The sequence below is a fragment of the Ochlerotatus camptorhynchus genome, unplaced genomic scaffold, assembly GCF_037179485.1.
Source record: "Ochlerotatus camptorhynchus isolate MF236.1 unplaced genomic scaffold, CSIRO-AGI_Acam_v1.1 ptg000023l, whole genome shotgun sequence".
NCBI lineage: Eukaryota > Metazoa > Arthropoda > Insecta > Diptera > Culicidae > Ochlerotatus > Ochlerotatus camptorhynchus.
The window spans coordinates 2,105,819-2,133,690 of record NW_027040515.1 but is presented as its reverse complement, the minus strand read 5'-3'; the positions used below and the strand labels follow the sequence as shown (position 1 = coordinate 2,133,690).

General features: G+C 41.9%; 1 protein-coding gene across 2 annotated transcripts; it reads left to right on the top strand.

Annotated features, from left to right (window-relative positions):
• Positions 1 to 97: 97 nt before the first annotated feature.
• Positions 98 to 27,750, top strand: scny (scrawny). 2 transcript variants are annotated; one of them, XM_065228447.1, is made up of 4 exons: positions 98 to 1,213; positions 23,293 to 23,556; positions 23,628 to 25,359; positions 26,258 to 27,750. In XM_065228447.1, exons 1-4 carry the CDS (start codon positions 694 to 696, stop codon positions 27,159 to 27,161), a joined length of 3,420 nt encoding a protein of 1,139 aa, XP_065084519.1. In that variant the 5' UTR covers positions 98 to 693; the 3' UTR covers positions 27,162 to 27,750. The 2 variants fall into 2 exon arrangements, with proteins under 2 accessions (XP_065084519.1, XP_065084528.1); XM_065228456.1 differs by lacking the exon at positions 98 to 1,213 and adding an exon at positions 13,423 to 14,598.
• The last annotated feature ends 122 nt before the right edge of the window (positions 27,751 to 27,872 follow it).

Below are 27,872 nucleotides of genomic sequence, written 5' to 3'. Positions count from 1 at the left end.
GCCCGTCAATATCGCCATCTCACTCTCGCAACAGACGCGCACATCATCGCCTCCCGTGTTCTCCTACACATGTCACAAGCGCAAAAAAAGGAACATACATGTGCGCTCCGCGAGTGTTTCCGTGCCTACTTGTCGTCCGATCCGCAGGATTCAGAAAAACCGAACTCGGGTGAAATTTGATCAATTTTCAGCGGTAAATAGTCGCAATCCACTAGTGAAAATATGTGAAAACCGTTCCCAATGTCCCATCCGACGCGTACAGAATGACATTAGTGCCGGAAAGGTGAAATTTGCTGGTGAAAATTCCATTCAAAAGTGAGCCCTCCTGTCAGTCTCGCCGTCGTCGTTGCTGCGGTTCCATTTTGGCCAGCTAGCAGCAGGCAGACGAGAGCCAAGGCAGCAGCAGCAGCAGCCTCTTCGCGTGCGAGTGTGTGGTGGTGTTTGTTCGTGTGAAACCATCGGGAAAACACGACAAGAAGAAGACGCGTGGTGGAAGAAAAAGTGCTGTGGCCTTCTCCGATTCTCGTCGACGGCGATCGAGCGGGAGTCGAGTTTAGTCTTTTTTTTTCGGTGTTTTGTTTTAACTTGATACGCACAAAAACGAGCGAAGAGTGGTGTCGAAAAAGTGGTTAGTGCCAAGCGAAATTGGCGGGGCGGATTACGAACGGATTTGTTTTGGACACCGCTGTACCTATGCCCGTACAGATGGTTTGCGATTCGACATCGTTGGTGAGTGCGGCGCTGCGTGACTCTTTGACCTCATCCGGCTCCAGCAGCGGTGGTGGTCTCGGTGGGGGAAATGCTATGTCCGTGGCCTCCTCGTCCGTATCGTCGTCCTATTTTGGTGCTAGCTCCTCGGGGAATGGTTCGGGCTTTCTAGATTCCGAAGAGGACTATAACCGCATCGAAAACCAGCTATCGAATGCCCTCAAGCGGAACCAGTTGAAGCAGATTCGGTACGAGGAAGTGCCCAGCTATAGCAATGAGCTGGACAATCTCAAATCGAAATATACCGTGCTGAAAACCACCGCCAGCAACAGCAATGGCATCAACGGATCGAACAGTATTAGTGGAGCTGTAACAATTAATGGAAGCACCAACACCAGCTCAGCTCCACTGTTGATGAACGGTGGTAAGGGTAGCACATCGTCATCCACAATGATGGCCAAACTGTCTGCCGCAAACCCTGCATGCAATGGCAACAGTCAGCAAAGTAAGTACCCTCTGGCTTGTTACTTTCGGTAGGTGATGAAAGTACCTGCGTACTTTGGGAGACGAGCGCGTTGAACTTGGGAGAACCACCTACACTTTCCCTCTGCTGCCATGTTGCTATTCCAGTTATGTGTAGTTTTAGTTGTTTTACGATATGTTTGTTCTACGTGTTTGTCTGCGTATTTTACGATACCTTCTACTTGTACGTGCTAGCTGCAGTCAGTCGAGTCGTTCGTTCGCGCGGGGACACATTGATGCAAAATGTTTGTTGATGTAGGTCACAATTTGACGTTGATCGGTTGCTCATCGCGGTTTACAACTTATAGTTAGTGCCATCTACCTTCATTTACTTTGGATGCTTAAATTCTTCCAAGGGTTTTCGTGATGTTCAGAAAACTTGGGGAATTCCAAAATATAGACAACTCTAGAGTTATTTTTTTAAGAGGTTCATTAAAGCTCATGTAAAAGACTTATTATAATAGGTCTTCTTCTAAATTTCACCATGAATAGCTCTGACGACTAGTAAAAAAAATAGATTATTCTCTAGAGTTCTTCCGCATTTCGTTGACGAAATGTTTCCACTGTGCAGTTGAAATCGAAAAAAAAACATAGAATTCATTGAAACGGGCAGACTGCACGGGGTCCGAGATGCAGGAAACTTCTCGATCGTAGAACTCGTTCAGGTGCATAGATTTCGAATTCAGCCAAAATCCCGGGAGAGTCGATTTCGCTTATCAGCACTTTTGCTGCAAAAACTGCCTGGTTAATCTTCCGCCTTCATTCAAGAGTTTCAATACCCAGTAGTTGGCAACGATCTTCGTAGGGTGAAAGGTTCGTAGGATCGTACCAAGGAAGGTGGCGAAGAGCGTAACGAACGAATTTCCTCTGAACAGACTCGATCCTCGCTATCCAAACTGTTTCATACGGACAACATACTACTACACCAAATTCTAAGATCGATCGCACTAGAGCACAATATAGAGCTGTCAGGCAGGTAGGATCCCGAAACTCATCAGAGATCTTAAAGATGAATCCGAGTTGCCTGTTAGCTTTGGCTATGATATCCGTGTAATGTAGCTTAAATGTCAAAGCAGAATCAAGTGTAATTCCTAGATCACGAACGTTGTCCACACGCTGCAGAGGTTAGTTATCGATCGTATAATTGAATGCAATAGGTTTTAGCTTGCGATGGAAAGTGATGATATTGCATTTTTGAACACTCAACGTGAGAAAATTCCTAAAGCACCATTCTTCGAAACTATCGATCAGGAGCTGCAACCGCAGGCAGTCAGTGAAGCATCGCACAACCACGTACATCTTGACATCGCACAACCACGTACATCTTGACATCGTCTGCATAGAATGACCGGCAGCCAGTTGGAAGTATCAAACCGATTTCGTTAATGAATATGGAGAATAGCAGCGGTCCCAAATTGCTGCCTTGAGGAACGCCTGAGTTGTTTGAAAAATATTCCGATTGATCAGACCCGATTTTCACACAAAGCTCTCGATTGGTAAGATATGATTCAAACCAACGAGTGAGTCCATGAAAAACACCAAGCTTCTCGAGTTTGGCAATTAGAATGGCATGATCAACCCGGTCGAAAGCAGCCTTTAGATCCGTGTATACGACGTCCACCTGTGCCCCTGCCTCCATATTCCGTAGGCATAGGGAAATGAAAGGAGCGAGATTTGTTGAGACCGAACGTTTGGGGTGGAAACCATGTTGGTCAGGAGAAATGTAGTTTCTACAGCTGGCAAATAAAGCGATGATTATCTCGAATACTTTCGAGCAGGCACAAAGTGAAGTAATTCCTCGGTAATTCTCCACATTTTGTTTGTCTCCTTTCTTGAAAATCGGGAACATGAACGAAGATTTCCAACGAGAGGGAAATATACACCTTGTTGTAACGAAATATTGAACAGCTTTGAAATAAACACGAGCGCTTCACGAAGAAAAGCGTGGGAAGAATTGAGATTGGGGTTGAATTTAATTGTTGAGGTTGGTTGTCTTTATCAAGGAGATTTTCAGCCAGACGCTGGTTAACTGTTGAGATTTAAATAATTATAATTAAGTTTGCGTATGAAAAGTGAAATTGGACAGGGAATATTATTGTTATTCACCAGCTGAATTCTCGTTATGTTCTAACAAAATATTTTCTCCAGCACAACGCAATACGTCTACACAGGCTCTGTAACAAAGATCAAGGCGTTTCCGGTGTAATTTTACAAGATATTAAAATTTGTAAAACACTTCAAAAGAGATTTCACTCATACATGATAGGAAGCAACAATCGCAGATTGAATAATTTTGTGCAATGCTCTGCAGAATATACCCTCCAATGTGGTATATTTGGTTTCACTCAGAGTTGTTAACAATTGAGTCTTCAAATACTACCGATACGGCTGAAAAAGTATTCATTGTACCGTGATGCTGAAGCAGACGACAGTCGCTCAAATTAAAAGTCACTTAAAGTAAACACAAAATTGCGGGTTACCAAACCTTGGTGAAAAAGAAATTAGTTGGCCTTGCAACCAGATTTACTTTTATTCTCTCCGCGCGTCTCTTATATAACATCGTCTCTGTGTTAAACTAGTTTAGTAACATAATAAATTAAAATGTACGAGATTTAAAATTAAATTCTACGTTGATTATCGAGCTGTTATACGTCAAACACGACAAGAAACGGTTCAGTACCTAGGTTATTAGAACAAGTCGAAGAGAATTGATCAGTGACCTAATGCGCTGTTCAGCTTAAATTGAGTGTGCTCAGTGTTACTTTTTACACGGTTTTCCCAATTTTGTCCAATCAGCTTCGTTGGTTCATCAACGGTCTTTCTTGGTTTCTTCGGCACCCAAATAAAATTGATATGGTTATTTTGCTTGATGACGTGTTCAGGGTATCATCCAATCCATTTGTGGAATAGTTGTACTGTTATCGTAACCGTGAGCGGTTACGCATGTTGCGAGTCACCCTTCACAAGGTGCTCATTGAGGTTTCTCGTGAGAGTCTACTTACTTAACGATCCGGCGCACCTCCAGGGGTGCAAAGGGCCTTTGTGAACGATTTCCATCCTGGGTGATTACTAGCGTTGGCCTTCAACTGTGCCCAAGTCAAATTTCGGTCAACGTTCTTAATTTCACTGTTTAGGCTCCGCCGCCACAAGCCTCTGGGTCTGCCTCTGCTGCGATGCCTGCTGGATTCCAGTCCAGTGCTTGCTTGCAGATTTCGTTTCCGCTCCGTCGTAGTGTGTGGCCGACCCACCTCCACTTCCGTTCACGAATTGCTGTCTCTATCGGCTTCTGATGGCACAAACTATGGAGCTCGGAATTTGAGATCCAATTGTGGGGCCACCAGACACGAATTATGTACCGCAGGCATCGATAGATAAACACCTGCAGCTTCTGAGTGTTCTCCGCTGATACACACCATGTTTCACTGGCGTATAACAGCACAGACTTCACGTTCGAGTTAAAAATTCGGATTTTGGTGCGTCGACTGATCTGATTCGCTCTCCATACATCGCAAACTGGCAAAAGCAGCACTCGCCTTCTTAATCCGTGCACCTATGTCGCTCTTGGTGCCGCCGTCCGACGCTATCTGGCTGCCAAGATATTGGAAGCTTTCGACTTTCTCCACTGCCTGCCCAGCTACCGTAAAATTGGAACGGTTTTCCGTGTTGACATCCAACGATTTGGTCTTGTTGACGTTGATGGTTAGACCTGCTTCAGAGGAGCGTTCCACAAGGTCGTCGAGCTTACTCTGCATGTCAGAGCGCCGTTGTGCTAATAACGCAACATCATCAGCCAAATCGATGTCGTTGAGATGCTCCATAGTAATAGGCTGACACAGCAACCCACGGTTTGGTACACGGTCGTCGATTACGATGAGGAACAGTAGGGGTGATAATATACATCCTTGTCTCACACCCGCGATTACCCGAATCGGGTCAGGCAAAGCTCCGTTGTGCAACACTCTGAATGAGAAAGCCTCGTACTGCGCTTCGATGAGGTTGACGATCTTATCAAGGACTACCTTGCGTCTCAGAGCGCCCCACAAGTTTTCGTGGTTTAGTCGGTCGAAAGCTTTTTCGTAGCCATTGAATACCAAGTACAGGGACTCTTGAAACTCATTGACCTGCTCCAAGATGATGCGGAGCGTGACAATATGGTCTACATAGGATCTTCCAGCACGGAATCCTGACTGCTGTCGTCGGAGAGTCGCGTCGATGTTCTCCTGTATCCGATTGAGGATAACTTTACACAGAACTTTGAGAACAATACACAGTAACATGATGCCTCGCCAGCTGTCGCATACAGTTGGATCCCCCTTCTTGGGGACTTTTACCAAGAGTCGCTTGACGTAAAAAGCTTTGAATATTCCTAGAAGTGTGTAGAGGTTTTGTGTCTTCGAAAAGCTCTGAAAGCATAAGATTTTTCTAAAAAAAATGTACATTTTTCGTCCCATCCAGCTGTGGCTGGTCTCCTTTTGAAGGGTGCACTTGGATCTTTTCTATTTTGCGCTTCCAGTGAGCTTTTGTATATCAAATCGGCGAGGAATCTATATTCTTCCAATGGTGGAAGCGTACCTATTGATTCGACACCGATTGTCACTGCCGTTGCATATTTCTGCCAGTCGATGTTCCTTGTAAGATCAAATGGAACTCGAGATGGTTCTGCAGATTGAGGGCCACACTTAATTGAAATGATGATTGGCAATTGATCGCTACCATGGAGATCATTGATAACCTTCCACAGACAATCCAATGATAGCGATCTTGAACACAAAAATAGGTCGTGTCGGCTTTCTCGAGCCGGAGGTTTCGCTATACGTGTCGCTTCACCAGTGTTCAAAATAGTCAAGTTGAAATCGTCACATAAATCGTAAAAAATAACCGCTCTATTGTCGTCATATAGATTGCCCCATCCTGTGCCATGGAAGTTCATATCACCCAGAATTAATACTGGGGATGGAAGAATCGAAACTAAATTCCAGAGTTGACTACGGCTAATGGAGGTTCTTGGTGGAACGTGTACTGAAGCTATGCAAAGACCTTTGTTCTTCACATTTATTTGGCAAGCGACAATTTCGACGCCTGATAGAGCAGAAAGGCACATTTTGTAGAAAGGGTCCCTAAAAGTACTCCTCCTAAGAATCGTCTCTATCCAGTCGAATAATGTTAAAATCGTAGAAGTTGAGTTCTTTATCGGAAGAAAGCCATATTTCACAGAGAGCAAATATATCAGAATTAGAATTGTGAAGTATAAATTTAAACGAGTCTAGTTTAGGCACTAGATACGGCAGTTCCACTGTAGCACAGTGATCATATCTTCAACCTCGTTCGACGAATTATCCATTGAAAGATATGATTGATGCAAGGAGGGGCCATGAAACAGTCAATTGCTTAAGATATGATTCTAATGTTGGAAGCAAGGCAGAAACTTAGCTTCTTAGAGGGTCTTGTATGTTGAACATATTTAATATGAATTCCACAATGTCCGAAAAAGCTAGCAAACCTCGTTCAAACTTAGATTTCTTTTCAAAAGTTTTTTTTTCCTTTGTAAAGACTTTCAGCCATTGGCTGGTTCGCCTTGAGAACTCCAGAAGGGAGTTCCAAAAGGTTTGTAAGAGCTGCTACAGTGTTTGTATAACCATTAACACCATTAACATAAAACACAAATCAGTATAAACATAAAGGACATATTAAAATAAGAACTGGCGTGGTACATCTGCGTTAATTCAGTTGGATTTCCAATTAATCATGTTGTTTTTGACATCATCCACATCCAGACGGCCAGTCACTTTCGAATGTATGGGAATGGTAGGAAACCATTTCGAAATGCATGAAAATGTTCAGTTTTTATTCATTATCGTCTTTATGGGCAGTTTTAGATGTACAAAAATTGCACGAGTACATTACTATAGTGATAAGGTAAACACTCGTTTATTTGTTTCCTTCTGTGAAAGCATGTTTAGTCACAAATCGTGGATTTTCTGATATTCTCTATACTGCAAAAATGATTTTCCTACCACTGAAGGGGCGACATCTCTCGGATCTTCAGTATAGCTAGTACTCAAATCATATAATTAATTGGATTGCGGTAAGTTGTCATCAGGGTTCAGGGTTGAAACGTATCGTGGTGTATGCCGGTAGTAGTCATTGAGGGTTGCGTGGGTCGAGTAATTTAAATCAATTAGTAATTTAGTCCGGTTTCCTTCAGGAAGATGAACAGCGTAGCAGTCCGAACGGGATCATCGGAGAGGACATCCCGGATGCTGCCGGAAATGTCGTAGCTTCTCCTGGTTCCATCATATTTCGGGCATATGCAGATGAAGTGCTCGACGGTCTGTGGGATGTGGCAGTGGTCGCATATCCTCCGGAAGGGTCCGTCCCCCTTATAGTTGTGGGAGACGTTTGTGTGGCCGGACCGGAGTCGTGATAAAACGACCTGCTCACGGTGGAGGGGTGGATCCTCCCGAGTTTGAAAAGTTTGAGGAGCAGCGTTTTTAATTTTCTTATTTTTGTTAGGTAATGGCGTAAAGTTCTTGTTGAAGCCAGGAATTGGATCAGCAGGAGCCTCCGGCTTCGTTTTTTTTATCCCCATTACCCTGGCAATTTGGCAATCTTCTGGAACTGACTTTAGTTTTCTTACGACGCACTTTCGGGGACGGGCATTTTCTTTTTGAAGATCCGTCCATTACCACAGTAGAATCACCCTCATCGGGTAAGTCAGAGTTCGATTCTTCAGCTGACGAAATCGAAAATTGGTTTTCATCTTGGACGGCTGATGCAGCCTTTACCATTTGTGCATATGACTGCTTGGAGCATCCAGAGATTGAACGCTGCACTTTATCGGAGTGCTGCTTGTATGTACATCGGGCACTCCTGCAAGGGATGAGGATTCTCCCAACAGTAAGCACATTTTACTGATTCTTTGAGGCAGTGGCGTCGCCTAAACCTCAATCTACCTGTGCACCAACTCTCAAAACATAAACAATTATCAAAATATTGCTTGCAATGGATAGATATCGAGTTAACTAGAAGGTTAAGTGTGTTTTTCAATCGATTCGAGCATGAATATGGCATTAAATCTGTTTTTGAAAAATGGTGCACAGGTAAAAAGTGAGGTTACGCGAAGCCACTGCTTTGAGACAAGAATCCTCTTTGTGGTTTTCACCACATTTGCCACAACGAGTTTTGTTACCGCAATGACTGGCCGAGTGTCCCAGCCTTTTACAGTTGATACAATTATATACCCTCTGTACAAAAAAGCACCATCAACTTTGACAAAGTTTGGGAGAACTGAATCAGCGAAAGTCACCCGAAACTAGTCTGAATGTTGATAATTTTTTTTTTGCCGTCTAGCAAAGATACGGAATGCAGTATCTTCACTAGCGCGGTAGCGAATGTCGAGTTTTTAAAACTTATCGAAGCACGTTTCAAGTCCTCGACAGTCAGACTCGCGTCCAGGGGCCTGACTGGCGGCCATGTTTTTGATGCCATCAACTGCTCTTGTCTTTCTGCTTACAACACGATTTCCCGTCTCTTTCCACCATGTATACGTCAAGCGGGCCGTATTTAAATAAGACCCGTGATATTGCCTACTGTCAAACGTATAGGATTCATATAGGGTTGCCAGCCCCTTGCTCGCATCGGAGACCACGCCTTCCATGTCTTTCGAAATGTAGAGAGTTTTCAAAGGTTTATTTTTAGGCCGAAAAAAGACAACCCATGGTCCTTTCGAAAGCGATTGGTAGTCCCTGGTTCGCGTAACGTAGGCATTGGAAGATGCCATAAGTGTTGCAGAAAAGCGATGCGCAGCCATTTAAGAAGGAAAAAAAAATTCACCAATTGATAACTTTTAATTACTAGTCATGACATTTTTTTTTTACCCGGAATACGAGCAAATCGAAGAGAGCGAAAAAAGACTTATGTCTAGTTGCAACAAGTTGTCTCACTATAGACCTTAATCCTCTCTCAGGGGTGAGATACAGAGCCACGCGCCACGAGGCAAAATTAATCTACAGTTGGCGAATCAAAGCAAAGCGATAACTGGTCATGCGACGCCTAATTTTCAGATCCGCATTTACAAAAATGATGATGTAGGGGCAGGTGGGGCATAGTGAGAATTCCGCACTTTGGCTCTGGATCTCCAGCTGTATTAAACAAATCAACTGGTAGTAGGTTCTATATCATTATGATATTGATCCTACCGCCAACCTATTTGTTCCGAACGGCCGGAAGACCAAGCTGGGACATGGGATGCTCATTAGCCCCTTTTACCCCTACTAAAAAAAATTCATGCAATTTGACAGATATCGAAACGTCATTACCATTTTCACTCACTCGCCATTATAGTCGCTATATTCATAGTCTGGCGGATAGAATCTCGGGAACCAATAGAGCTGTCAAATAGCGGAATCAATCTAGCAAATCACGACCAACAATCAGAAAAGAGCACATCAGCTATTGCGAACAAAATTTCGGAAACCGAAACCCACACAAACTAACGCCATCTTTAGGTTGTGGAAAATTTCCGCTATCCGATGATGCTGATAACCTTCGATTGGCGAGGAAAGAATAATCAACGTTTTGTTTATAAAAGTTGATAGTACCTTTTCAATTGTTGGTCTACAATATATTGAAATGGTTCCGCTTTTTGATAGATCGAAATTCTATCCGCCAGACTATGAATATAGCGACTATACTCGCCATCTGTGAGTCAATCGTTACTTTGATTCTTAAATACGGAGGCAACGGACTTGCAAAATGTACACGCTATTTCAAAACTACCCAAATTTGTGTAGAATCCACCCAGATCGGTCAAAACTGAACCTACACAAAAATGATTGATTGTTTTTTTTTTTACTATAGAGACTTTCAGCCGTTGGCTGGTTTGTCTCTGAAAAGATAGTGTGGGGTCCAGAAGGGACCTCATCTAGTTAGAAAGATATTTATTTATTTTTATCATGTTAGGAGGTCTATAAGAGGCCTCCTCTAGTTAAATACTGAGGCTGTCAATGTGCTGTCTTTCTTCGGAGTTTTGATTGTTGAGTTGCTGAGGATCTTGCTTTGGTTTGAGATGTTGGGTGATAAGAGAAAGTCCATTTGCATTGCGGTGGTCGGGATTTTGGCAGGTTTCATATTTGGTCGAAGAGGCCGGCCTCGCGGAGGAAGCCCATTAATGCTGTGATTCTAGTCGGGTCATTACTCAGTGCGTCCTTAATGCTGCCCGGTATGCCGTCCAGCTCTCGTGAACCTTCGTATTGAGTACAGTGGCAGATGATGTGTTCCACTGAACAGCTGGTGCGGCAGAGCTCGCAAAATTTCCGGAACGGGCGATACTCTGGTATGGCCTGTTCTGAGTCTTGCCAGGACAACCTAAGTTCGGTGGCTAGGGGGGTCTTCCCATTTTCGTGTGCCAGCCTTTACTTTTCTAAGGAAAAGGCTAGTTGATTGGGACCATGTATTTGACCATAAGTCCCAGATTTTGCTGGCAACCCATTTTTTCAGGTCCCCCGATGGAACCTCCTTGGTGAACAGTTGGGCTTGTCTTCCAGAAGCCGCTAGATGATCCGCCTCCGTTTTACCACGAATGATGCAGTGACCCGGAATCCATACAAATGTAGTGTTTCTAGGGGCATATCGCTGAATAGCTTGGATCCATGAGCTACACAAAAATGGGTAAACTATGTTGGGAGTGACAAGTTGACAAATGAACAAAGTCGATCGGATTCATGTCGATGTTGTCCATGGTGATGATTTGATGATGATCGATCACTGGAGTAAAGATGGACAGTCTATACGTAAGACTCAGCTTACGATAGCTGCTTCCGAAAACCGTGCGCGATTCACCTGAACACTATCCAAACACGTTTTTAGCAACGAGAGCGAAGGAAACGCGGTAAAGAAACGAGTGTCGTGAGAAGAGACCAGAACTCTGTTAACTGGCTTAGTGCTCGAAGTGAATTGAAGAATCAAAATGAAGATTGACTATCAGATGGAGAGTGGGTGAAAATGGTAATGACGTTCTGATATCTGTCAAATTGCATGCCATTTTTTTTTAGAACATCGTCATTTTGTAATTGCGGATCTTAAAACTAAAGGGTGATACGGTCAAAATTTGGTCAAGGGAAAATGCGTGTAAATCGGTGAAATCGTTTATTTAAAAAATCAAATTAAATTTCTTTTTCAAGTTCAATTAGTATAAAATTCAGGAAAAATATTCAGTTAGGCTTCCGCTTTTCCAAATCCGAATTGCCGGGCCTTACGCTTGACCCCTGCCATCAGATTTTGTACAGCCACCTTGTCCACCTTCTTCGCCGCAGAAAGCCAGTTTGCCTTGAACTGCTGCTCGCCCTTAGCAGTTTTTTTGGTCTTCTTTAGGTTCCGCTTGACAATAGCCCAGTATTTCTCAATTGGGCGGAGCTCTGGCGTGTTGGGAGGGTTCTTGTCCTTGGGAACCACCTGCACGTTGTTGGCGGCGTACCACTCCATGGCCTTTTTACCGTAATGGCAAGATGCCAAATCCGGCCAAAACAGTACGGAACAACCGTGTTTCTTCAGGAAAGGCAGCAGACGTTTATTCAAACACTCTTTCACGTAAATTTCTTGGTTGACAGTTCCGGAAGCTATGAAAATGCTGCTTTTCAAGCCACAGGTACAGATGGCTTGCCAAACCAGATATTTCTTTGCGAACTTTGACAGTTTCATGTGCTTGAAAACATCTGCTACCTTTCCCCTTCCTTTTGCCGTATAAAACTCCTGTCCCGGAAGCTGCTTGTAGTCGGCTTTGACGTAGGTTTCGCAACATTCTACACACACACACCTTCAAAATGAGGGGTGTTCAGGTTTTTTAAATGCAAAATTGAAAGAAATACGTCAAGTTGATATTGACCAAATTTTGACCGTATCACCCTTTAGGTGTCGCATGACCAGTTTTGGCTTTGCATTGATTCGCCAATACTCACTGTAATTATTTTTGAGAGGCATTGTGTAGTACCACACTACTAGATTAGGCCGCTGCCATAGTGAGAGCAAACGTGAAATCGAACGTAAGGAATAATATCAATAATAGGAATTCTTTTGTATAGAACGCTAGCGCGCCTCTTCGCTCCCACTATGGTAAGCGGCATTAGAAATATCCTCAGTTATTATTCACTTCCAGTAAGATACACCTATCGTTTCAAAATCCCCACGCGTTTCAACTTGCCCCGGTATACCTTAATTCGAATTTTTTATCGATATTGCGGAAAATTCCGGCACGATTGGTAGCTATTTAGATAGAATGGTATCAAAATACGATTTGTATACATCTTGGTCATAGGTGCTTTTCAAATGTTACGCGAGGTATCCTTGGATTTCGTCTCAAAATGTCATTCAGATGATCTCTTGGAATTCCCTGGGCACTCTCCTCATTATTCGTTTTGAAATTTCTTCAGATTCTCTTGGAACTCTACTCATAGTTTCTTTGCAAATACGGTCCATTTCATGCCAAACCCTCCCGGAAACTCCCTAAAAATTCTTATGCATTATTTTAGGAACCCTCTTGAACAAAATGAAAGCTTAATCGACAACCTCAAAATCTTGTTCAGTATCAATAATTATGCCCACATTTCAATCTATCTCCCACTATCCTAGTACATGGCTGTAGTGGTGAAGGCCCCCCTTGGAGAATCTTGAACCGAATGCAGTAAGCACCGCTCTTTCGTCACAGTGAATGAGTAACACATTTTTTGTTGTGTTGTAACATGTGCATGTGTATTGGGCAGTCCGTTTCAACTCGTGACAGTGTGGTTACCAAGGAAAAGCCGACACTGATGATAATCATGATGATGATGACTGCACTAACTTCCCTCACGCTTCTTGTAACAAGAAAATCGTGTAATCATCATCGTCTAGCAATGGCGCTCACGTCGTCTCGCGAATTGACTCGATGAAAGTCACTCAAGAGAGCCACGCCGCGATGCCATCCCATCGGAGAAGGAGATACAAGAAGTACCTAGTTGAGTAATTATTATTCACCACCCGGGGAAGAAAAACATGTACCAAGTGAGAGCGGGAAAGAAAGGGGTATGTCTCGCTCATTCTTTTCGACTGCCGGGTTTTGCTTGCACGGGTGCCAGTCTTTTATTTCTTCCGCTAATTTTCCCTTCCTTTTCATGCACACTACTCTTCGTCGTCCGCGTGCCGTGTTTAATGGTCGTTCGATTCTTTTCGCTGTGTCGTGTTTGCTTGTGCATTTTTAGGCGCATTTTCGGCAATTTAAATATTTTTTGGTACTGTTCTTTGTGCGCAAGTGACAACGGATGACGTGCGTTCGATTGATTTTTCGATTAGTGCGTGTGGTGTGGTGAAAATAGAAGCACAACGCTGACCCAATTTCGAATATCCATATTTTTTTACCCTTCGCGGGTGGGGCAGGTGTGAAGGGGGAAACGAGACAGAACAAAAATAAATCCGAGCACCGCCTGCTGCTATTCTCCGCGATATGCGGTTAGAAAGTCATTCGTTTTGACAGTTCCTATATTCACCACTTTACATTCGCGTGTGTTTACGTTCCTTTGGTCGTGTTTTTGAGTTCTGATTTGAAACTATTGAAATCGCGCTGCAAATAGATAAGCACAAGCTGTCAATGATAAGAAGTCGGAGACTAGCGTTTTGTCCATTCAGTGTGCAAATTGGTGAATAATTCATAAACCCTGGACGCGAGACTTTGGTTTCGAAAGATCTTGACCCCGAAGCGGTTTGTGTGCTCCTCTATAAGTTCATTTCAAGGAAGAAAGTGAAATAGCAGTAACCGTGCCCGTTCAACTGCTCAATAAAAGGTGGAAAAACTTACAACCGAGTCATGTGCTGCCGCCGAGACGAAACGGAAAGTGCAATCATTTTTCCTCGCGGTAATAGCAGTTAGACACGACACGGTAGATTCGCGTGTGTGCTGCTAACTTCAGCAAAAATATTACATAGCTCAGACAGACTGCAACAAGCTATGACCTTCCGGATGGTATCGATTTCCCGATTACGACGAGTGTGCCATGAGTTCTTCCACCACCAGGACTGGTACCCGCCCCCAGCAACGGTCACGGCCTCGTTCCACGAAGGCAGCCAAACGTATCCAGAGGCGGAATCCCTTTGTTGTGACCGTTCCGCCGACTGTAATGACGGTGGTGCGGGTCGTTAAACGAAGACTTCTTGTGTTCTATCAGCTGATTGTACGGTTCCTGCTGGTTTTTTGGTTCCGATGTCTGGGTGGGGGTAGGGTTTTCAATAGAGTTACAAACGGTGTAGCTGGGTTGATGGGACGTACGCATAGAAGCTTTTCGGAGACGACACGGGAACCGATGGTTGAAGCAGTGGATGTGGATGTTGCAGATATGGAGGGTAGGTTTACTTAGGGATATTTAATTTCAGAATTGTAGATAGGAAGTGTTCTCAAGTGTCTTGAAAGTTAGTATGATAACAATCCAAAGGATAGCAGCGCGAGTTGTGCAGTCAGTTGTGGTTTAAATTAATTTCTATGATTTAATATTAATATTATTGATTTCGCATGTTTAGAACTGTTTCTGATTTACTTTTTTAAATTATGTTTTGGCTACAACCTTTAAAATTAAAAAGAACAGGTTGAAAATTTTGTCGACTTCCATGCCCTAATAAACTAACGATATCATAGATGGTACGACAACACATAAAGTTGGGATGATATCCCGAATTGGTGGCTAGGCGCTTCTTATGGTTATTGTTTATGCGGGCGGGCATAGAGTATCATTGCTTGCCACACAATATAAAAATTCATGCATTGGTATTGGCATCGAAAGCTCTAATTAATAACTGTGGAAGTGCATTTAGAAGTTGAGAGTACGCGATAAGCGTAGAAGATTTGTTGATTCAAATGAGATAAATTCAACTTAAATAGAGAATGGTTCAGTCTTTTAAATTAAAACCGTACCAATTATGCACAATGCACAGTAGATATGAACAAAATAAATAAGTAATTTTCAAATAATATCTCGGCTAAAAAATGATTGCCTGCGAGTTAATAATTCTCGATTACTTTTTCGAAGGGACGTATCAGCTTTTGTAAACAATGCAATTGATCGTCTATTTGGCGTAACTGGTAGCTCGTCAACGCATGGTAACACTACAATCCAATAGAGGGAATTTTCCCCTACCTGATAGTGGTGTTAGTATGCGTGGGTGAGCTGCCAGTTAAGCCAAATCGACGATCAAATGCATTGTTTACTAAAGCACATACCTCCCTTCAAAAAAGTAATCGACAATTAATGAAATCTCATTGAATATTTTTGTTTGAACTCAGCCGTAGGCTGGTTCATCACTTCTGATTGAAGATGCTTTTATAGATGGTGAACCTACTATTCCACATTTGGCTCGAAGGAGCTATTCGGAGAGCTGGTGTGCAGCGGAAACGAACAGTCGCACATGCTGTTTGGCTTTACGGAGAATATAGATATTATCGATATTGATCGTAGACAATTATAACCACATATACAGTTTAGAGGGAGGGGTTTCATTCGTAGACAGTTTCGGAGAGGTATCAGACCCCCTCCCCCCCCCCACGTATAGAATCGTTCAAAAAAAAGTTTTTATGGGCCATATACATCTGTCTAAGCATTGATCTGTAAATTCGGAAGATTCAAGCCATCCATTTTCTGCGCCTACCAACAAACATTGAAAGTTAATTACACTTTGTTAGTTAAATAAATCAATCTAGGGTGAAGTTTTAGGCCATTTTATTTTCAAATGTTGTTTATTATCATGTTTTCTTTCACACATAAATTCAATTTGCAGGATTTTATTGAGAGTAGTCGAGTTTTCTAACTTTTCCATTGACACTGCTCATTAGCTTTTGCACATTACCTTCGCCATTTTTACCACTTTAGACCAATCTTTTTTGAATTTTTCAACTGCATCCGCTGATTTAACATGTTTCCTCAGCTTTGCCTTTGTCTCAGCCCAGCAAGTTTCGATAGGTCGAGCCTCCGGGCAATTTGGTGGATTCATCTCTTTTGGCACATATATGTGACTTTATGATTCTTGTACCATTCAAGCGAATCTTTTGAATATTTGCAGGAAGCAAGATCAGGCCAAAAGATTACAGGTTTGTCATGCTGCCTGATGAAGGGTAGTAATCTGTTTTGCAGACATTCCTTCACGTAAACTTTCCATTCATTGTGTCTGTCGTTATAAATGGTCGAGACATTTTTCCACACTGGAATATCGCCTGTCAAACCATGACCTTCTTACCGAATTTTTCGGTGTACATGATTATACAACCCAATTTTTCCCCCCAGCATTGAGTCGTACAGCTGCGAGCTCTCGTCTTCATAAATGCAGTCTGCTTTTTGCTTCGTTTTGGTTGCTTCTGCTTCCGATGGGTTTCCAATCTCAATCTTTTCTTGGCCCACATGACATTTGTTGCCGAAGTACTGATCTTCTTCGCCACATATCGCACCGATGCAGAAGGATGCTGCTTAAAACCATCTCTTATCTTCCGGTTGATTGCAGGGTCAACGGGGCCAGGTTTTCTTCCACGCCTCGGAGAATCTTCGAAAGTGCATAATTCTTCATACTTCCGTAATGCGGTTTGTACTGCTCCAACGCTCACACCCTCCTCATGTGAGCACAATCCGTTTTCTTTGTTCATGAGTAAGACTCGCAAATGTAAACATCAGGATGCAACCAGAATTCTCGCGTCACTTTTCAAATAGACCAATGTAACAAATGTAAACAAATCGAGTTAAGCGATACAAACTATTGCTCTTCTATCATTGTATGTGATACAAAAATATCCATCCTAATTTACTTTCATTTATTTAAAATAATCATTGATAAAAAATGGTCCAATGTACAGTTTGAAATGATGGGTACATGATTGTTACTTCGGTCATTCGGACTGCCTAATATGATTGGTGCTCATTTTCCAAAGGCGGGGCCAATCTAAAGTTAGGTACTATACTCTGAAATCTGTGAAAGGGAATCTAGTATCATGTAGACAAAACGTCCAATGTAACACTGATTGATTATGTCAGTGAGAAAAATCGTCCAATGTAACATGTCCGATGTACAACTCGACTTGTCAAAACGTCCTATGTGGTTTTTTTTTCTATTTTGTAGCATGAAATTCAAAGTAAAATTGTGATTTTACCGTTTCTTCTGAATTTTCAACGTTATTATACACTGACTACATTAAAATAGTATTGCAAAATGTATTGTTTTTAAATAGTTTAAATAATAATCTGTCGAACTTCAACTTCGATTTTCTCAAAATGGTGGATAATGTTACATTGGTCTATTTGAAAAGTGACGCGAGAATTTTGTGAAATATGTCTCGCAGTTTGAAATGACGGATCATCGTTAGTGTATTTATACTTATCGGAACGGTCTTTACTGCCCATAATCGCAAGTCAGTCCCATCTGAAAAAAAACCAGAAATGAGAAAACGGTGTGGAAAATATCGTGAAATTTTTATTACATGGCCAAAATCTGAGTGAGACTGACTTGCGATTACATTTAACGTCAATGAGAAAAATAACCGCAAGTCAGTCACAATTCCATGACGATGCTGCATTAGGTTTAGCACAGTATTGAATAGTAGAAAGATATCATGGTCCCATAGAATGTTATTGAATGTTTCTGGATTTGTTCCGCTGGTTCCAGAGCAATGGCCGGAACATATTCCGGTGAGTATGGGTCTTCATCAGACCAGAGCTTTTCAGGAACGTGCCAAACCCAGCATGCGATAAATCAATTCACATGAGAATTCAAAAATAAGATCAATAAGAGTCATGATGAGTGACCAGCACCATGTTGGCCACACCCGGAAACGTTCCGGGTATCCCCGGGGAAGTGGTAAATCCTTTTTAGATCAAAATCCATCAAGCGATACCTCAAATCATATGAGAATTCAAAGCCATATCCATTCGCGGTCAAACTGGAAAAACCTGGAAAATCGGGAATTTACAGGGATTTTTTTTTTTCTGGAAAAATCTGGAATATTCAGGGAATTTTGGTTCCACTCAGGGAATTTTCCAATTATCATTTCATTCGTAATTCAAAAGAAGTTTTTCGTACAGTTTCTCGAAACGTTTCTTAAGGACACTGAACTTGACAAGCATCAGCTAAGACAATGTGTGCGAACGAGACAAGTTCATTCAGAGAGTCTTGTCACGCTCGCTCTTCGCTGATTTGTATGTGGAGGATCAAAATCGTCGTAAAAAGGAAACAGCCGAAAAAGAGAGACTGGCAACCGTCAAAAGGAAGCATACGAAGCATGTATTGTATAAGAATAAGCATGCCAGACAGCAGCAGGTCTGAGACCCAACATAGAATTTTTTTGAGCTTCAGAGAGGGTCGGAGATCTACTGAGAAATTTGTTGAGTTTCAGGGTAGTTCGTAGATCTTGAGAACAGAACTACAAAAAAATAAAAGTTATTAACAGAAATTCATAAAAACAAAATCACAAAAGAGAGATCTTCAGATAAATGTTCAAAGAAATTTTCAAAACTTCAAGCATGCAAAAATAATTTCAAATCAATTTGTAAAACTATAAGCGAAATTTTGCAAATCTTCAGGGAAATTTGCATAACTTCAGACAAGTCCAAGAATCTACAGTGAAATATAAAGTATTTCACAGAAGTTTGAAGATCCTCGAAACATTATTCAACATCAGAAAAGTTCGTACATCTTCAGAACAAAGCTACATAACTTTGAAAAAAAAATTACAGGACTTCAGAAAAAATCACAAGAATCTCAGAAATGTTAATGGATGTTCAGTAAAAATTGCAGAACTTCAGGGATTAAAAAAAATATTTACACGATTTCAGGAAAATTTGTAGATCTTGAGAGAGACATTTAAAACTTCAAAGAAGCTCAAATATTTTCAGATAAATTTTGACAACGGTAATCTTCAAGGAAATTTTCAAATCTTCAGGGTAACCCTAGAGGAATTTACAAAACATCAGAGAAGTTTGCAGATCTACTGAGAAATTTATTGAGCCTCAATTTTTTTTTGTAGATCCTGGGAAAAGAGCTACGGAGCTTAAGACAACTTTACAGAACTTTAAAGATATTCGCAGTAATTTTACAGAAGGTTTCACAGTTTCACACAAATGTGAGATCTTCAGAAAAATTCGGTAAATGTCAGAAAAGCACCTCAATTCCAAAAACAAATAGCAGCGATGTACAAAAGTACAATATTTTGCAGAACTCCATGGAAGTCGGAAATAGATAGATCTAAAGAACTTCAGAGAAGTCTGTAGAACGTCAGAAAGTTTATACGTTTTTTAAAAAAAATTGCAAAACTTCAACAAAACTCACAGATCTTCGGGAAAGTTCGCCGATCTTTAGATCAAGAATCCACAAAGAAATTTAAAGAACTTTAGAAAAGTTCGGAGATCTACTGTGAAATTTTTTGAACTTCAGGGCAGTTCGTAGAACTTTAGAGCAGAAACACAGTACTTCAGAAAACTTTACAGAATTTGAAATAAATTTTAGGAACTTCAGAAAAGTTCAGAGGGTAGGTCGTAAATCTACTCAAAAATTAGCAGATGTTTAAATAAATTTTCAGAATTTTACTGCGGTTCTTAGATTTTGAAAGACATTTACAGAACTTCAGGTAAGTTCGTTGATCTTTAGAGATATTTGCACAGCTTCAGAAGAATTAGAAAAACTTCAGAATACTTCCTAAAACTTCCGTAAAGCTCAAAAATTTCTAGATAATCTTTTAATTCTTTAGAAAATTGTATAGATGTTCAGAGATATTTGCAGATATTCATTGAATCATGAAAATCTGCAGAGAAAATTACAGAACTTTCGAGAAGTTTGTAGATTATTTGAAATTTTGTGAACATCAGAGCTAATTGTTGATCTTCAAGGATCTTTAATCTTCAGGGATTCAGGAACTTTGTAGATTTTTAGGAAAATTTGCAGAACTTCTGAAGAACACACAGAACTTCAAAGAAATCTATAGAACTACCGAGACATTTGCAAATTGTCAGGAAAGATTGTTGATCTTTAAAGAAACTTTACCGGAGAACAGAAACAAAACTTCAGGGACGTCAGAAGGTTTGAAGACCTTGCAGAATTGAGTTGTTAACAGAAATTTTCAGAACTCAAGGAATCATGAACTTTTCCCACTAGCTTGTCTAAAGTTGGTATCGACATCCTGGCGAAGTTTTGAAATCCATTTTTATCTTCATATCGCAGCTCTTGACGGACAAGATGAGCCAAATCCCTGCCGGTGTTCCTCCTGATCAACCATTTCCTACTCCACAAAGTTCACTCTTTCTCATTTTATTTAAAATAATAAAAGCAAATACGTCTGCCGAAACTAGAGCAATTTTCCGGTAATTCATGATGGAAGTATTTACTTTTGATTCCTGATACAGTTTTGTTTTGAAATCTAAATTGACAGTTCTTTCGACATGTGCAAGCAGTGTGAACACCAGCAAACAGGGGGGTTCGATAAAATAATAATGTGTTTAATTTGTATGCACCTGGAATTTTTTTCATCCGACCTGGAAAAACCTGGAAAACTCAGGGAATTTGATTCCTTGGATTGAGTAGACACCCTGATCGTATGAACTATATTGGCCACATCCGGACATGTTCCAGATACCCTAGAGGAAGTTGACAAAATCTGTCTTGAGACAAATCTCATGATGCGATGTGTTGTCTAACATTCCCAACACACGTTTTTCTAATGGGACTGACTAGCGGTTACTTTTCGCTGTGGGACAATTTGGTATTGTTTTTCATTTTTCTTGAACAAACCACCTTTTGTCAATAGAAAATCTCAAAAAACATAGAAACATATACTGAATAATGATGCTAACTCAAAATTGATACAAATGCAGATGGGACTGACTTGCGATTACCGGCAGTTTAGTTCAACTAAATAGAAGCTTGTTCAGTTAAATGGTTCTTTGCACTGTCTTTTAAAGTTGAATTTTTACTCTTTTACTTTTACATATCGATTCTAAGTCAGGTCCTGATCGTTCTCTCAAAATTCTTCGCGGCAAGCACTGCAATGTTGCCTGCTGAGCAGTTTATGGAGCATGTCATAAGAATATCATCTTTCTAATTAATTAATAACTGATTGTCCTGACTGTGGTGACCTTTCCGCAACATTTCACTCAGCCACGAAACGTCTTCCGGTAAAACACTTCTGGACGTATTCTTCCGTCAATGTCTCTTGAATCTCTGAGATTCAATAAACATTGAAGGAAGGATACGTCCAGAAGTGTTTTACCGGAAGACTTTTCGTGGCTGAGTGAAATGGTGCGGAAAGCTCACGACACTGATGTTCAGTTAAAATGCGGTCTTCAGCAAAATTGCAGCTGGGAATACAGATACCAAACTTTTACGTAAATCATTACAGCGAAGGGATAAAACAATGATAACAAAAAGTTCACTTTTCCCATAGTAATTCCCATATAAACTTCAAAGGGCCAGTGCAATATGAGATCGTATCCAAATAAGGTCAAATGTTGGGAGAATTATCACAACCTGATTTGAAGCCGGTGTAGCAAAATCGATATTTTGAACCATCCTAATGGATACGTTATGGAAATTAGTTACACTTGTGGTCGAAGTTTTCTGAAAATCCTAATATAATTCACGTTAGACTGGACCAGATTTTCAGGATACAGTCACTTTGTAGAACTATTAAAATTAAATTGATAAATTCCTAGAGGAGACTTAAGAATGAATTCTAGGTATAACATTAAGGCATTTTAGAAAACAACTTCAAGTGAATTTTTGGAAGAACTAGGAGAGTTTTGACTACAACCTCTACAACTCCAAGTCAATTGTGGGAACAGTTCCAAGGTAATTGTGAAAATTTAAAGAAGGGTTGTTTACGTAGTTCTAAAGAAAATTCCACGACGATTGGGAAGAGGATTCCCAGTCTATTTCTAATGAGTATTCTAAATAAGTTCTGAGAAGTATTTCAAGAGAGTTCAAAAAGAAAATTCCCAAGCGTATTAAATTCTGAGGAAATTCGAAAGATACTTTCAAATGAATTCTAAAGAGAGGTTCAAGGGAATTCCGGGAAAAATACCAAGGGACTCGAGTTTCGGATTTACATTTTCAAAAAATTCTGAAAAGAGTTTTAATGGAATTTTAAGGATAATTTCAAGAGCATTTTGAGGAGAATTTATTGATAATTCTAAGAAGAATTCCAAGCGAACTGTCAGAATACAGTGCTAAGGGAGGTCCAAAGAGCATTGGAGGAAACTGGGAGCGAAATGGCCGCATGGAATTTTGAGGATATAATCCCAATATAAAACTGTAAGGAAGAATAAATTCCCTAATTCTCCCGGGCAACAAACAAGGGAGGTGAATATAATCTTCGTCTCTATCTTCTATTGTTTAAAATCAAAAGCGTGAGGAAAAATTAAAAAAAAAAGCATCTCTGCAATAACACTGTATTAGGTCTCTAAACCCGCCATCATGGAGAAGAAAAAAAAACGCTTGATGATGCAGATTTCAAAATTTTGCATATAGGTATAGGCTTCTATTTCTCAAATATTATGTTTATTAAATTTTTCAATTTTTCTACGGGGGAGAAAAACTCAGTCTTATTATATTGAATATTCCAAGCTTTTTCAAAATATTTGATGAATAGGTAGATTTCGACTTTTCTTCCCCCACAGCAACACTGAAATTAATTTAAAGTACTTCATTTGAAAACTATAAGCATTTTAAAACTTCTCTCCCATGCCTTCCTGAACCTTACCATGCAAAGTTTGGAAATCTGCACCATCAAGCCTTTTTTCAAGATGGCGGATTTGAGAGACCTATTTTCGAGGTTAAGCTAAATAACCTGCTGGCCATCAAGCCTAGCCATGATCAGTGTTTTGTTTATTTTGTACCATGTGACAGTTCAATCGATTTGCGCGGCTCTTTCGGCTGGTATAAAGCGTAATAAAGCCAAACATTATGGACACTATCACCAAATCATTCGCTCGTCTCACATTTTTCGATGAATTAAGTAGGACCAATCCAATCAGTAATCTTTAACATGTTTGCTTTGATTTCTAATTTCATTCATTTCAGATGGCACCGGCTCGTCGTCGTCGTCATCGGGCACGGGCAAGGATCAACTGCCGACACCGAAGCGGGTCCTCTACCCGCGCGAAAACGTCCAGATCGGTTGGAAGGCCACCGGTCGCAAGTGGAACACCGGCGCCGGAATGGTCAACGTCGGCAACACGTGCTACCTGAACTCCACGCTGCAGGCCCTGTTTCACGTTCCGGCCATTGCCAACTGGCTCATCTCGGACAGTGCCCACCGTGAGCAGTGCAGCGATAACATCAATGGTGAGTGATTCGAATGGGAATGATGCGTAGATTTGACATTGTTGGAACATTTGTGTGTTTGATCGTTGCAGGTCAGGGATGCATCATTTGTGCCATGGCCAAAACGTTGCTGGCATCGCAGAGCAATCAAAGCGCGATAAAACCTTTTTTGGTCTACTCGAAGCTGCGGTTGGTATGTAAGCATTTGGTTCCCGGTCGTCAGGAAGATGCCCACGAGTTCCTGCGCTATCTGGTGGAAGCAATGGAAAAGTGTTACCTAGCTCGGATCAAAAACAGCAAAGAGCTTGACCAGCACAGCAAGGAGACGACCCCACTGAATCAAATTTTGGGCGGCTACCTACGGTCAGAGGTCAAGTGTGGTTCTTGTGGGCATGTTTCTACCACCTTCCAACACTTCGAAGATGTGCTGCTGGATATCAGGAAAGTCAGTTCGATCGACGAAGCGCTCAAAATGTACTTTGCCAGAGAGCACCTGGAGGAAATGCAGTACAAGTGCGAAGCTTGTAAGCGTAAGGTAGCTGCTACGAAGCAGTTTTCTCTGGAACGGGCACCCTTCGCACTCTGCATTCAGCTGAAGAGGTTTTCGATGATGGGTGGCAAGATAAACAAGGTTCTCGAGCTAAAAAATCGATTGGACTTGACGCCTTACTCGTCCAAATCGGCTGCCTCGAGCGGCAAACTAACGTACAAGTTAGTTTCGATGGTGACACACCTGGGCAATACGCAGCACTGCGGACATTACACGGCAATCGGAGGTACCGAAAGTGGAACCTATTACGTATTTGATGACAGTTCGGTTAGGCCTATGTCGATGCAGCATGTCACCAGCACCAATGCGTACATACTATTCTACGAAATGGAAAGTGTTCAAAACGGGATTAAACCAAGCGCCAGCAGCACTGCCACGTTGGCTTCGTTTGCCAACGCAACTGGGAGTTCGTCCACCGGGAAGGTCGGGAGTAGTGGCGAAGGTAGAAACAGCTCCAGTGGAGCCTCTTCGAACGCGTCGCCCCTTCGAGCTCATGGGTCTGGCAGCAACTCTGGCCACAACCCTCTTTTCCCGAGCAAGCTGGAAAACAGGCCACACTTTATTGGGCCAGTGTTGCCGCAGCAGACGGCGGAGAAAACCAAAAAGTTGGTTAACGGGTTGATTCACCTATACAACGATAAGGAGGACGAAGGAGAGGTCGTGACATCCACCTCCTCCAGAGTGTCCCCAATCTCATCGAGCACATCGTCCCTATCCAATCCCTCGCCGGTCAAGCAATGCGATTTGAACAGTCCTTCCACCAGTGGCGGCAAGCTCGTACGGAACCTTCAAGCGTCAAGTGTGAAGAGCAAATTCGGCACGACCATCACCTCCAACGGCATGGCAAACCCAAGCAGCAGCAGTCACAACGGTAGTTTTAAGCCTTCATCATCATCATCCACAGCTTCTGCTTCTTCTTCTATTACTACAATGCCATCAATGCCTAAACTTTGCAATAGCCCTGCAGCTGCGAAGAACTACTCCGGTGAAGCCGGTGAGCCTTCCGCTCTATCCTCGACCGTCAAGGGTGCTGGTTTCCCTGGACACTCGAAGAGCAGCAACATCCCGAACGGCCACCAAAACGGCAGTAAAGCGGTTAGTCTAGTTCCTTACGATGCCGATGACGACGAGGAAGATGACGGTGTTGATAATGATGGTAGTGGGGAAGAGAAGAAGAACAGAAGTGCCGCCGGCGGTGGCAAGAGGCGAAACGGACGGTCCACAGCGGATGACGAGGACGACGATGATGATGATAGTGATGAGGACGTGGAACGGTAAGTTTGTTTATTGCTGACTGGGAGGGTTGCTTTATTTGCTATTCTGCGGCCATGGCAGACCGGGAAATTTGTAAGAAAATGTTTTGAGATTTTGTAGATGTGGTTTGATAAGCTTCGGACTTCCAGTACGAATTCAGAGAACATTCAGGCTTAGGTTGGAAGTCCTCCAGGTCCAAGTCAGGGGTCTCGCAAGGCATGTTTAACTGGACCTTCTGCACCTAAGTGCATAGAAATTACGAGATAGGTCTCATGGACTTTTACGACAAAGTTCAGAAGACTTACTCAGCGACGTAGTGAGGGAGAGGCGCAAACGGTGAATTCAACGAGTATCTATTTAGCAACTTTTACTCGAAATTCATCTTATTGACATTTAATCCATTGAGCAGTCAGAGGGGGTAGAAGGAGAGTGTCGGTGCCCCCCTACAACTTCAATACCAAATAACATTTTATTTTGTTGTTGTAACTTATTCTATCTACATGTGACTGAATAGCGGCAGCCTAAGTGGTTTACTATATCGGGATTTTCCTTGGAAAAAAAAACATCGGGAAAATTAGTCAACATGAATGAAACTGTTTTCCTTCATTGAGTCGAAGTTTTACCGAGCGTGTTAAGTGATCTAGCAAGGTGAGGCAAGACCAAAGCATCAAAAGACACATTAAGAAGTCGTTTTGGGCAAGTTCGAAGATTTTCAGTTCAAGACAAGTTCAAACTGTTTTAATGGACTGCCTGGATAATTCCCGAAGAATTCTTCTAAAAGATCAATGTGAAACTTTTTAGGATTTCGACGCCGACTATCAAGCGTAGGTCCTATTCATAGCAATAATCTTCCCACGGCTTCGATTTATGGTTCTGAAAAAAATTTGGAAAAGTAATACTCACATCTACACATTTCAGGATACGGTCGCACGTCCTGCTTGGTCCGGGCGTATGCAACGGCAAGCAGCAACGTCCATCGGAACCTTCCGAACAGGAATATTCGCCAAAGTCACCTCCCGTAATCAAAACGAAAGCCGGTCTCTGGAAAGTGAGTGACAATCGTCCGCAGCCCAGCAGTAGCAGTAGCAGTAACAGTGCAAACAGCAGCAACAACACTTCGCCCGCCACTTCCGGTAACTCCTCTCCTGCCAACTACAGTCACGTGAACGGAAACGGTGGAAGCGGTGGTCCACTGGCGTCTGGTTACCAGCCGAACAACCGTCAGTACAATGGCTTCAATGGTTACAACCACAATGGTAATGGTAACCATAGCAACAATCGGAACGGCAACGACGTCGTCAGTCAGCTGTATCAGTTTTCACATCGTGGCTACGGAGCTCCAGTCCGTAGCTGGAATGGCCAGCAGACGAACATGGACCGGGAGCTGGCGAACGAGCGACGGGAGGACAGGAAGCGTCAGTTGGAAGACGATCACGACACCGAAATGGATCGAGGTCGGACGAAGAAGATGAAGACACACTTCCAACATGGTCGCGATCAGCAGCGAAACGGAATGCAGCAGCAACAGCAGAATCCATTCCAGAGCTATCAGAACCACCAGATGATGAATGGAGTCAGCAGCGGTGGAATCAGCAACAACAACAACAACCGCAACAAGTGGAACAGCAACAACAATAATAATAATAATAACAACAACAACAGCGGATTCGGAGGCAAATATCAGTACCAGAATCGGGGAGGAAACAACTACTACCACAATGGGAACCATCCCCGGAATCACAACGGGTTTCGCAATGGACGTCACGGACGCAATGGATTTTATAATAAGTCTCATCACCATCATCAGCGTGACAAATTTTAATCTTGGTCGTAATAGTGGCAATGCACTTTCTTCCAATCCTCCTCCCGTCTCTTCTTCTCATCCTTCCATTATTTTCATTATTATTTGTTGTATAAATATGTAAAATTAAGGAAGAGTATACAATTCCTTTTGAAAATGCGAATTAACGCAATCGAAGCTGTATGTGTTTATGGAGGATTTTGAAAAATTGTCCCAACCCCGCGTTTTACCCAAGAAATCCACCAGATGAAGCATTTTTAAGCGAGCGAACCCGTTTGTGTTAACCGAAAAGCCTGAGGTAAATTTGTGTAAATAGTTTACTAGAAATCTTGTAGCTCTTTATAATTGCACTTTTATTAGTGGTAGTAGTTATCTTAATTCATAGGATTTACAAAACAAATAAATATGAAGAAGACAACAAAACAGTTGGATCGATAGCGTTGGCAAAAGGCGGAAATGGTGTTGTAAATAGTGCAGCAAATGCAACTGCAGCGAAGCAGGTATAAGAACAGTTTATGAAAATATACCTCCTGAATAGAAGTTCTCTAACCGACGATGAAAGAGACATGAAATAAAAAAAAAAAAACAAATACATTTATACATGCAATTACCTACCTGTGTAATAACTGAAAAACAGATTGCTATCGATCATCAACACGTTAGGAGAATAGTCAAAATTTATCTATCCTAAACAGTCGTTTGATCCCCCCGATTGCCACTACCTTCCTTCAG

Coding starts and splice junctions, on each gene's coding strand:
- scny (XM_065228447.1), top strand. CDS start 694: ATGCCCGTACAGATGGTTTGCGATTCGACATCGTTGGTGAGTGCGGCG. Junction 23,557..23,627: donor GTGCAGCGATAACATCAATG/GTGAGTGATTCG, acceptor TGATCGTTGCAG/GTCAGGGATGCATCATTTGT. Junction 25,360..26,257: donor AGTGATGAGGACGTGGAACG/GTAAGTTTGTTT, acceptor TACACATTTCAG/GATACGGTCGCACGTCCTGC.